This window comes from Ochotona curzoniae, unplaced genomic scaffold (assembly GCF_017591425.1).
Source record: "Ochotona curzoniae isolate NIBS_2020 unplaced genomic scaffold, NIBS_Ocur_1.0 contig_883, whole genome shotgun sequence".
Lineage (NCBI taxonomy): Eukaryota > Metazoa > Chordata > Mammalia > Lagomorpha > Ochotonidae > Ochotona > Ochotona curzoniae.
Window position 1 is genome coordinate 42,558,572 of NW_024466599.1, and position 12,692 is coordinate 42,571,263.

Genomic DNA, 12,692 nt, shown 5'->3' on the forward strand with positions numbered 1-12,692 from the left:
AGACATTATAAATGTCTAAACGGCCTCTGACAGAAAAATGGTTCTCCAGCCCTGCATAAAATGAGTGAAACAAACTGTCAGAATACCTGTTGTCAAGTTTATAAAGTCAGAAAGATACAAGACATGATTTATTTTTTAATTATAGAAATGGATATTTTATCCATGAATCTATCTCTATGTCCATGTATTAAGCTACCATCCCAACGACGACTTGAAGCAAATTATACACTTTCAAAGCTTAGTGGGCCAAACAGACTCAACTGAGTAGTAACTGCAGTTGGAAGGAGATTAGTTTGAAGTCATCTGAACTCAAAACAGTGTTTCTTCACTGACATTTCGTATTTCAGCTGGGAAGGTTAGAAATGGATGCTGGCTAGGCATTCTCCTCTCTCCAAGTGGTCTTTCCATATAATTGGTTTGGGGTTCCTTTCAGTGAAGCAGGCTTAGGACAGTCAATTTTTTATGTTTGCTCATTTCCCATACACCATGCATCTAAGCGCCTCAAGCAGAAGCGATAGTTATCTCTTAACTAAGCTTTGTATCCAGTTTGTCAAAAGGAACCTGCAAAGCCAATCCAGATGCAAGGGAGGAGACTATGAAATAGAATGGCTGTTGGAAAGCCTGATTGATCAGGTGACAAACTTTGAAGATCAGTTAGCTATGCCACATAGAAGATCAACCAGAAGCTGGAAATTACTTATCTTCTTACTAATCTATCAGACGTTGTACATGTTTTTTTTAAGGATTTCATTACACACATATAAAATTTAATGAACTTTGACAAATGTATACCATATGCTACCTAAGATATAGAACATTTGCATCATATTGCAAGGTTCTCTCACACCTTTCAGTCATTCAGCCTCATAAACTATCACTATTCAGGCGCTTTTTAAAATTTAAAACTTATGTATTTATCTATTTATTTATTTATTTTCATAATGATTACATGGTTGATCAGGGTGGAAAGAATCATGGTTTAGGGAAAACTGGATGAATTCATTGCTTCCAAATCTGCTATTTCTTCTTCTTGTTCCTGGGGAAAAGGGGCGAAACAAAGAGGAAAACCACTCACAACTTTCCATACTTCCCAGTACCTAAGAATGAGGAACCGCCACCTTTTATTCTAGCACTTTCCACACAAAATTGTTTCGCCTTTATAGAATGTAGAATGAATGGAGTTATACAGTATATACTCTTTTACGTAAGGCCTCTTTATCTCAGCATAAAAGTTTGGACTCATATTTAGGTTGCAGAAAATATTAAAAGTTCGTTTTCTTCCTGAATGGAAATCTACTTATGAACATACTAGTTCATTTAACAATTCCTCCCATTGGTATACACCTGATATATTTCAGTTTCAGATATTAAAAATAAAATTGTTATGTATATCTTATGGGACATTTTATTGTGCTCCTACGTTTTCACTGCTATGTGGAATTGCTCGGTTTTAAGGCAAGTATACATTAGTTGGTATCAAAAACTCAACCAAGTGGTTGTATATTCTTTCAGCAGTGGATGAGAGCTTCATTTGGTCCATTTAGTGTTTCCAGTCTTAAAATTTTAACCATTATAGTGGGTGTAATCTTAATTTGAGAACTTTTTTCATGTGCTCATTGGATGATAATCTTTGTGAACCATATGTTTACATCTTCACACATTTTTTAAAAACAGCGTAATCTGTCTTGTTATAGGACATTTTAACTATTGTGGAAGTAAGGCCTATGTCAGATATATCATTTCCTTTTAGTTGGACATTTTCCTCTTAAACCGTATGGGATCCCAAAGGTGGACATTTAACTTACTATGCTGCAACACCATCCCCCTTTGCCTATAACATTTTCTTGACGGTTTATTTTCATGAATTTGCTTTTAAGTTTGAAGATGTCTAAATCATTAAAATTCAATTTCAGGATCATTACAGATGTTCCTCTACCTATAATGAGGTGTGCCTCTGTAAGTTGAAAACAATTCTTGCTGAAAATGCATTTAAAACATCCGGCTTACTGAACATTTTAACTTAGTCACTAAAGACTCTGTAGAGTGTCAGGTTTTCATTCTCATGATCTAGGAGCTAAGTGAGACCCATGGCTCACTGGCACTGCTCAGAGTGTAGTGAATGGCTAGCACTGGAAAAGATCAAAGTTTATATTTAAAGTACAATTTCTACTCAATGTGAATACTGCCTTTGTACTTTCAGAGTTTAAAAGCTGCACGTGAATCATCTTAAATTGGGGATTGTCCATAATTTGCAAGCCCAATGTAAAAACTCTCACTTTACTCTCAAGTCACAAGCATATTATCTTCTATCTTTTTAATTGGCTTTTAGTCTTAGGTTTCACATTTAGTTCTATGGTCCATGTTGAATTAATGTTTATATATTTGAGAGTTGGGAGTTGGGGTTAACTTTTTTCTATATGGACATCCAATTCTCCCAATATCATTTACTGAAAACGACTTTCTTTTCCCCAAGAACTATGTTAACACCTTTGTTGAAAAAAAAAAAAACCTAACAAATTAAGTTTGGATCTATTTTAGGACTGATACATTCTATATCAATATGATACTGTATATATAATTTTTTCTATGTTGATCTTATATCATGTGGCTTTGTTAGTACACTCAGATGAATGTTGACCAGAAGTGATGAAAGTAGCACTCTTACTTTATTCTCAGCATTATAAGGCAGTATTCAGTGTCACACAATCAACTATGTTATTAATCGTTGTTTTCCATAGATTCCTTTAAAATGAAGAAGTTTCAGGCTGTTAAAACTTGAATGAATAACTTGGCATTGAAGTTTGTCAAATGTTGTTCTCCGTTGCTGAGATGATAATGTCATTTTTTTTCTTTTTTTTTAACATGGTTAAATCAATCTTGAATTTCAAGGATAAAGTCTCAGGGAATTCATATTGGTAGTTAGAATTCTATCAGTTGTCTCTGGGGTTTTCTACTAAACAATTGGAGGTTTCTGATTAAGTTTTTAGAGCTCTCAATTTTGTCCCAACTCTGTCAGGTGTGTTCTCAACATTCATTCAACAACATTCTCTTAGTATTGAGTTTCAGGGAATTAGATAATACTTAGACATTTATAAAGCAGCATTAGGATGTAAGAGAGACAGAGAAATCAGGCAGGATTTGTATCTGTGACTTCTGCCACTTTTATTCTCTAAATTGACACATTTGAGTTCCAAACACTGCTGTTTTCAGCCTCGTAACCGTGTCTATCAAATTCTTTTAAAAAAGAGGAAGCTGCAGAGTGCTGGCTCAACTTTTTGGCTCAAGAGGTCAAACTGTTTCCATCTCTCTACTTTTCAACTTTTATCCTCCAATCTTAATGACTGAATATAAACGCAGTTTTCTAAAAATTCAACCAAGCAATGGGAATTCTTTTTCTACCAAGGACTATTTAGAGATTTTGAACATCATTATGGATCATATAAAACTATCAACTTAAAAATTAGCCTGTGAAAATTATAATAAAAAAAGTCCAGTAGTGGTACAAGAAAGCATGTAGACAAATAGAACAGATTAGAGACTCCAGGAATTAATGCACATATCAACAATTAACTAACCTTTAACAAATTAACCAAAATTACTCCTTGAAGAAAGGATATCCTCTTTAACAAATAGTGGTGGGGAATTTAGATCTCTGCATGTAGAAGTATGAAATAAGACCCCTACCCTACACCCTCCACAAATATCAACTCAAAATGGATCAGGAATCTAAATCTAAGACCTGGAAACAGCAAATTACTAGAAGAAAATATAACAAAACACTGCAAGACATTGGCACAGCCAAAGATTTCTTAAATAAGACTACCAGAGCACAGGCAATAAAAGCAAAAATAGACAAATGGGAAGCTAAACACCTTCAGTACAGCGAAGGAAATATAACTGGAAAATATTTACAAATAAAGTATCTGATAAAGGATCAATATCAACAACACAAACAGCTCAAAAGAAACTCACTCAAAAAGAAAACCAACTATTCAGTTAAAAAAAATAGACTATGGATATGAACAGGAATTTCTCAAAAGATGAAATACAAATGGCCAACAGATACATGGAAAACTGTTCAGGATCACTAGCCACCAAAGAATGCAAACTAAAAAATCAAAATGAGATTTCACTCACCCCAATTAATGGCTATCACACAGGTATCAGAAAAACAATGCTGGTAAGGATGTATAGAAAAAGATATTCTATTACTGTTGCTGCATCTATCAACCAACCCTTCAATTCCACCCCCGGATGAAATCAGCATACGAGTTATCTGCTGCCCCATGTTTACGGCAATTCATTCACTATAATCAACCCAGATGTACATCCACTGATAAATGGATAAAGTAAATATTATATATATATATATATATATATGTATTACACACACACATATATACAGTGTTTGTGTGTGTCTACACACACACACCATGGAATATTATTCAGCCATTAAAAAGAATGATATCCCGTCTCCTACAACAAAACGGACATAAATGAAGACTATTATGTAGATCCTGAAGATCAGTCTTTCTACATTTTAGTTGTAGAACTCTTCATCTAGAGGAGTGCTAAGCTTGTGATTATAAATTAAATGGAAAGTATGTTACTGCAAAAAATTAAAAGAAAAAAGGAAGGATGAGGTAGGGTGAGAGGGAGAGAGGAGTTAACGTTTGGTGGTTCAGCAGTCTAATCCTCAACACTGTGGTACCTACAATTCCAATCTAGCTCTCTGCAGTGTAGGATGGCTCAAGTCACTGAGTCCCCACACCCATGTGGGAGACCAGGAAGAAACTTCTGGCTCTCAATTTCAGATTAACTTAGCTCTGGACACTGCAGCCATTTAGTGAGTGAAGTACCAGATGGAAGACTTTCTCTGTCTCTCTTCTTTCTGTAAAATCTGCTTTTCAAAAAAAAATTCTTTAAACATAAGTAAAAAATAATCATTATCTATGAAATACATGAAATCTGTTCTGTTTATATATATATTATATATAACTTTACTCATAAATATATTCAGTTTAAAACATTAGCCTGCTGTGTATTTATTGAATTTCATTTCAAGTACCTCCTGAAACTGCCTTGCTAGGCATATACCAAATGATTTTGCTGGCGTTTACAGCCTGTGGACTGACGTACCCCACACCTGCAGGTCTCCAAAGTAGGTAGTGATTTAAATTTTCATGTGATTCCCTGCAATCTGATTATTTTGTTCTGAACTAGGCTGAAAGATATCCTGTTTTTAAAAAATAAATAAATGAAACACCAGAAGCAAAGAAATGGATAAATTCTCTGACCAGAGTCCTATATTTATTGTAAGGAAACTTCTAATCAAAGATGGGAAGCCTACTTATCCCCATACACAGTCTTTACAAGTAGGACATTTAATCTCAGAGGGCTGAGTCATACCATCATCAACTCTAGCTCCTCAAATCTGTAACTGGTATCTCCTCTACTACCATCTGTGCTGTTACATTTTGTTCCCTGAAGGTAGCCAATATGTCACTCTCTTCCTTCTCCCGAATTAATTTTATCAACTATGAGAAAAAGATTAACAAATACCAGGCAATACTGCTTATGGTAAAAATGAATCCTGATTGATAAATTCTACTTGCATAGGAGGACTTTGAATGGGTAGTGAACCCTGTGAGCTTCTGGAATGTAGACTTTTATAACTGGGCATGTCCCTGTAAAGGGATCATGGAAGCTATTACTCACAAAACTTTCCAAACAGACATCAGTTCTAAGGCTGTATGGAAATTTCAAGCCAAGAGAATTCCTGCTCTTAACCATGTGGATCTTGTCTCTTTGTACCCAAGCTGTCTTTTGGTGATAAAAGACAAAGTATCTGTTATGAAGACTCCAGTGAAAAAGGAATGCCCTGCTGGCATGCAGTATTTCCTGTCCAATATTTTTTAAGTGAATCTAGTGTTAAGTTTTGTCTTGTAGTTAGAATGTCTGACTGAACGAAGTAGAGTTCACGGTGACCTTTGCAAAAAGGCTAAGCATACTAGGAGTCTTTAATGCACCTCAGAATGTCTGGATTTTCCTAACAATGTTTCCTGCCTATGGCTTCAATTGAACTTGATTAGTATAAATATATTAAGTAGGGTCTTATCATTTATAGAGGAATCTCCTCTTATATTGATGAATATTCAGAAATTTAACATAAACAAAAAGTCATTTTCTTAGATACTGCGGTAGCACTGTGAGGTTGCCATACAGACAGAGTCATTCATCGTCTTCATACCGCAGATAATTTCTACTACTGGCTACAGGAAATTTTCAATTAAAAAGTCTATCACTCCAGCTACATTTAAGGACTGTGTTTTCAACTATAACTGAAAACTCTCCTGTCCATTCACTATTGTTGCCTGTCTCTAGAACGTATTCATACAACCAGCATTAGTAAAATATTCCTGTCTGACAGCCAGTTCCAAAATACGTTTCAAGTTAGCAAGGGAGTCTGTCTCGGAACAGGGTGGATTTTTGATCATTCCAAGTACAGATAACATGGATTGACTTTCACCTTCTAGCAAAGACTGTAATTTCAGAAGATACATTTTATCAGCTACTGCTTATTTAGTAACAACTTTCCATTAGAAGCTACTAATGAATAATCTCTAGGTGTGGATCTAGAAGACATACATAATCATTGTTAGTACTGAAGAAGCTTTGAGCTCAGTTGAGGGACTAATACACAAGATAATTTTTATTGATATAATACTGGCACATTTTATTTATTTATATTGCGATACTAAGATACAATTAGCATGCAACAAGAGTCAGAAGGAATTTAAAAGTTGGCATGAAGCGTGAATATACGCTGTGTTCAAGTAGTCAGTTTAAGTTAGCTGGTAAATGAAAATACCTATCATACTTCATTTGTAACATATTTATCAAACAAATTAATTTTGCTTAATTTTGAACAATTATTTTAACCTTACTGTTTAATTTTGACTACCATTTTTATCCTAAAGCTACTTCACTGAAACATTTTTCAAGTAGTGGTGTCAGTGCAAAAAAAAAAAAAAATCCTTGAAAGTTAATAACTTTGGAATGGAATTTAAATGTGCTAAAAAATGCAACTGAAGAAGCCAAACAACTGCCATAATATGCTGTACTATTATGTTACCACACTCTTCAAATATAATAGAAAATGTTGAGGAATAAATGTAACATCAAAGGAAATTCCTATTATAATGATTGTGTATTTGTTGACTGAGAATATGTGTTTAGTCACCTGATATCTCTACCTACTCCTGCTTGCTTAACACATATATTTTAAACTCACTACTTTTGGAAAACTAATCTTGAATTATTGAGCATTGAATTATGTATGTCTTCTAGAACATTCTTCTTCCATAAAATAGAACCACCTCAACCTAGGACACAATTAAAGGTTAAATGAAACAAGATAGCAAGACAGATTTCAACATGGTTTATAATAAAATAAAGCCTCATTCACTCCCTGTAGCCTTTCAGTTGACATATATTAACTGTTTCCAGACAGTGCTATAGAACTTAGGGTCAAAAAAGACTACCGTCTCTATAAAATTTAGTAAAATAAAGAAAAAAAAACATACAAAAGTAGCATTCCAAAAAAAATCTGAGTCACCACAAGCTGCAACAAAACATTTTCCTCAATTAGAATTAGAGAAGTTTACACTATCTAAAAGAATGTTACTGCTTTTCCAGAATCTGAGAAAATGAAATACATGTGTGTTCCTAAGCTAATAAGGAGTTAGCTATAAAATCTAATAATTACTGAATGCTTTCATTAAATTTACATTCTGTTAAACATATTACCTTTTCCACTTAATACTACTATAGTAATATAGTTATCATTTTTCCTACTGTTGTGATCAAAGCAGTTTAACAATGCTCAAAACAGCTACAGATTTGTGTGTTCATTTTTGCTTCTACTTCACGTTGCTAGTGTCTAGTTGAAATTTAGTTTTAATCAAAAGTTACCTGTGGGATGGCATTTGGCTTAGACATTAATCGGCCAGTTGGGACACCCACATCCCATATCACAGCATGTGGGTTTTAGTCCTGAACCCACTCACAATTCATGCTGCCTGTGAGTGGACATCCTGGGAAGCATCAGGTGATGGGTCAAATTCTTAGGTCCCTCTCCCCATGTGGGAGACCAGGACTGAGATCTGGACTCCTAGCTTCAGCCTGGCTCAGGCCAGTCCCAGGCACTGGGGACATGTGGGCAACAATTCCATGTGGGTACTGTCTCTTCCTTTCTCTGTCTCTGTGTCTCCCTCTGCTTCTGATTCTCAAGTAAATTAAAATGAAAAGAATTCAAATTGGTAAAAAACAAAGTGATAAATGTGCCATATACACAAACCATGTGTTATAAACACATCAGGTAATATTTCTAGCAAGAGAGACTGAACAGGATGACTAACAAAAATAGAATGAAGCTATAAGACATCCTTTTACAGGCTAAATAATTTACCACTTAAGTTCTCAGTCTTTAACAGATGAACTGTACAAATAAAAAATAATATAAATGAAAAGTTCAGTCTAATGCTGAATCCAACAAATTGAATACACATGTAAAAAAGAAAAATTTATTAAAATGTTTATTTTATTTCAAAAGAAAAAATAACTCCAAAATTTTTTGAAAATGTAAAATTCAAGAGACTTCTGAATAAAACTAACTAGAAGTAAACAAATAATACATATAGTAAAATGTATTTTCCTAAATGCCCTTGGGTGAAACAAGAAATCAAAACTAAAATTACAAACTAGAAAATAATAATTCATAAAATTTGCACCTAACAAAGCAGCAATCTTTGCACACATGTATAATTAGTTCCTTATGGCAGACTGAGAGTAACAGAGTGGAAGTGATGGTGATGAGATTTTAAGCAGTCAAGAAACTTTTTGGCCAGGGAGTTAAATGGGCAATCAATGTAGTCAGTGGAAATTATCTGCATTACAAGAGAAGGTGAGAGAGCCAAACATTCAGTGATAAAATACTCAATGAACTTGGGAAAAAATCACCAAATAGTGAAGAGGAAACAGAAATTAAGAGATGGCAACTGAGAAAATTAATTAACTAGAGAAATAAATAGTGCTTAACATTCACTCCAGTTGGAAAACTGCAACATCAATACTTAAATGTAACAGACCATCAACAAATATTTATGGGACTAATTAATACAAAGCCCACATAACACTGTAATATTTTAAGGATAGCAGCATAGAAACCGCAAGATACACGGATGTATGATACATGCCAACTCAAATCAGAATCTTCATTTAAGTGGTGTGAGCTCATACACTCATACATACAATGAAAAGACATAAGCATGTTTAGACTGCTTTATACTTCGGCTCAGGATGTTGTATGTCTTTTTGACTAACCTGGGATTTGATATTAAACTGCTAAAATCTGTTAAGGTACTTACAAGTCAGCATTCAAAGCTTTCAATGAATTAAATAGTGTACTATAAAAGGAAGAAAAAAATACCTTAGCAGAGGAGCTATTTTTGAAATAATGTTTTCAACTCTGCAAAGAAAGATGCACTAACTTAATGCTAAAATAAAGCCAACCTGTAATTTTGGCAGCCTTTTCCTCTTGGTTCACACGGTTATCTTCATCATCTTCATTGTCTTCTTCAAAGTCATCTAAATTGCCAATGTCAGCCTGCTTCATGCTCATTAAACTAGCCAAACTTTGCATGTCTTCATCCCTATAGCAATAATCCAAAATATAACATGCAATTTATTGGATGACATTGCTTGGAAAATGACAATTTCCTAACAAAAATACAAGCTGAACATTACCAATCTGAAAATGCAAAAGACAAAATGCTCTAAAATCTGAAATTTTATAAGCACTCACAGGATGTCACAAGAAGAAAATTTCACATCGGAGAGGCTATAGACAAAATGCAGCTGCACAAAAATGCTACTTAAACTTACCATAAAGTTATCGACATATATACATATAAAGTATATATGAAACAACTAAACTTCATCTTGGGTTTGGGTCTCGTCCTCAAGATATCTCTTTGCATCGATACCCAATCATTCCAAAATTTGAAAAAAATTTGAACCCTAAAACACTTTGTCTTATGCAAGTGGAATAAGAGAATCTCAGTCTTTTAAAAAAATTTATTTCTCATGATATTTACATAGTTGAGAAGGCCCATGTGGACCACTGATTAGGGTGGGAAGGGTTGAGGTCTGGGGAAAGTGATTGAGACAATTGTTTCCAATATTTTTGCTTCTTGCTGTATCTGGTGGGGGGTGGGAGGAGCAGAAGAAGGCCACTGTCAGCAGCCTAATTGCATCAGTACCCAGGGATGGGGGAATAGCCATTCGATGTCATCCTAGGATCCCTGATGTGGAGCATGTTCCAAGGATACTGTTAAGTGATTTCAATAGTTCTGAGATGCTGGTGATTTCATTGTTTCAAAGTTGAGGAAATCCTTGTGAATGACATGGTCCACTTTAGAGTCCTGATTTGCCCAGATACTTGCTGTCAAAGTTTTGCCAGAAGAGTTGTTCAATTTTTTCTGCCCTCCATCCTCTGCCACGTAGTAGATGTCCTCTGCAGGCCTCAATGAGCTGTCTTGTCCCCATGTGCATCTGGGCCTACCACCCCACTACATAGGCTTCAGCAATCGAGGAGACCCATTTTGACACATACACTCCACAGTCAGACCACACATGGTGCGATCTTCACTGTGGTTGGACTTTTGAGTCTAGTGCTTCAGTTTGGGGGTCCCCAAACAAATCTCATCTGAGGTGATTCCAGACCTGACTTCTGTGTGTGCCAGCCATTGCAGGGGATGGCTCAGACCATCAGCCCACAAACACACTGGTTGTTGCAATCACCTAGTCAGATCTATCCTCAGTCCCATCTCAAGCATAACAAAAGGATGCTGTGGCCCAGCCTAACCTTATCCAACACACACTTTGCCCTTAAACAAACCAGCAGAAACTTCAGCCCAGTCAGAGCAATCCCCAATAACTCCTACTAGGCCTGCCCCTGCTCTGGTTCCTGCACGTAATATTTGCAGCAAACTTGTCTGGTCGGTCCCACATCCCATTCAGCTCTTGTACACATCAGTGGGTGTGGAAGCCTAGCTCAGCCCAACTGACACCTCTATCCAGCCAATATTTATGCTGGCTGGTGTCTGGCCTGCCCCCAACACTGGTTCTCACACTCATTGGTGGGAGCTGCAGCCCTTCAGAGGGGTGTCCATAGTTTCCCTACGGAAAAGGCCCATTGCCAACTCTGGATCTTACACTTTCCATGTGGTACTACAGTCTAGCTCAACAGGATTTGCCCTCCATTCCTGGCACTTGCTAGCTGATGCTACGGCAAAACCTAGTCAGCCTACATCTACTCTGGCTCATGCATGCACTAGCAGATAGTGATTTAGCACAGCTGGCTTTCCCCTTAAACCAGCTCACATGCAGGTCAACAGCTGGGTGTTACAGCCCTGCCCAGCTTGGTCCACTCCTTGTCCTAGCTCTCATGCTCACCAGCAAGAACAGTGGCCCAGCAGTATGGCCCCCACAGTAATCCTTACCAGGCTCCAGTGACCCCACCAGGTCTTATGTGTGCTGGTAGAAACTGGAATAACCCACCTCACCTGGATTTGCTGGGCTCTGCCCAGCCTGCCCCAGTTCTAACTGATGCAGGTGGGGACTACAGCCTAGCCCAATCCAGCCAGCCCCGAGTCCTGGCCCCAATGTGAACTGGCTGGTGTTGCGGCCCAACCCTGTTCTGGTTCCCACATCTGCTAGTGGGTGCTACAAACTGCTTGAGGCCCACTCGCAGACCTGATCCACATGTGGCAGGCAGGCACTGTAACCCAGCCTGGTCTGGATGCTCCCAGCCTCAGCTTTTGCACTCACCAGCAGGGACTGCATCATAACAGAGGAGTTCTCTAAGCTCCTTTATTAGACCACTTCCCAGTTGCAAATCTCACACACTGATAGGTACGTGGCCCAACCAGACTTTGTCCACCTCCTGTCTCAGCATTTACTGGCATGTACAGTGGTCTTACCTAACCAACACATACCAAGAGCTGTACCTCTTACCAGTGGGTGCTATAGCCTAGCCCTGCCTGGAAAGCACCAGAGGGAGTTGTAGCCTAGCCCAGTCTGGCATGCCCCAGACCCAGTCCACATCATGCCAGTGGATGCTGCAGTCATGTCCAGGCAAGTTTCCCACCCCATTCCAGCTCTCACACTCAGCAGTGGGAACCGCAGCCCCGCAGGATCCTTACCAGGCCCACTTGGCTCCCCCAAACAGGCCTACTCCCAGCCACATATCTTGTGGGTGCCAGCAGTTGCTCCAACCCATTCTGTCTTGACCTTTGCTATCAGTTGCTGCAACCTGGCCTGTTCTCAGTCCCAACTCTCATTGGTGGATGCTGCAGCCTAGCCCTGCCCAGTCTGTCCCCTATCCCCGACTCTCATGCAAACAGGCAGTTACAGAAGCATAGCCCAGAATGGCTTGCATCCCATCCTCGCTCCCATGCATGCCAGCATGTGCTATGACTTGGCCTGGTCTTGCTCGGTCTGCACTCCCAGCCAGCCCACATACCTGCTGATAAGTGGAGCATCCTTGCCTGGTCTAGCTCAACTCCTGTGCTCACCAGCAGGAGCTATAACTCACTACAGGAGTTCCCCAAGTTCCCCCACAAGACCTG

General features: G+C 37.8%; 1 protein-coding gene across 3 annotated transcripts in view; it reads right to left on the bottom strand.

Moving 5' to 3' along the window:
- Nucleotides 1–12,692, bottom strand: part of EHBP1 (EH domain binding protein 1) — a 293,792-nt gene that overhangs the window by 183,983 nt on the left and 97,117 nt on the right. For all 3 annotated transcript variants that reach the window (XM_040993344.1, XM_040993342.1, XM_040993343.1), the window contains exon 7: nucleotides 9,574–9,713. In XM_040993344.1, the coding sequence (XP_040849278.1) occupies nucleotides 9,574–9,713 (140 nt within the window). The remainder of the gene's footprint in view (nucleotides 1–9,573; nucleotides 9,714–12,692) is intronic.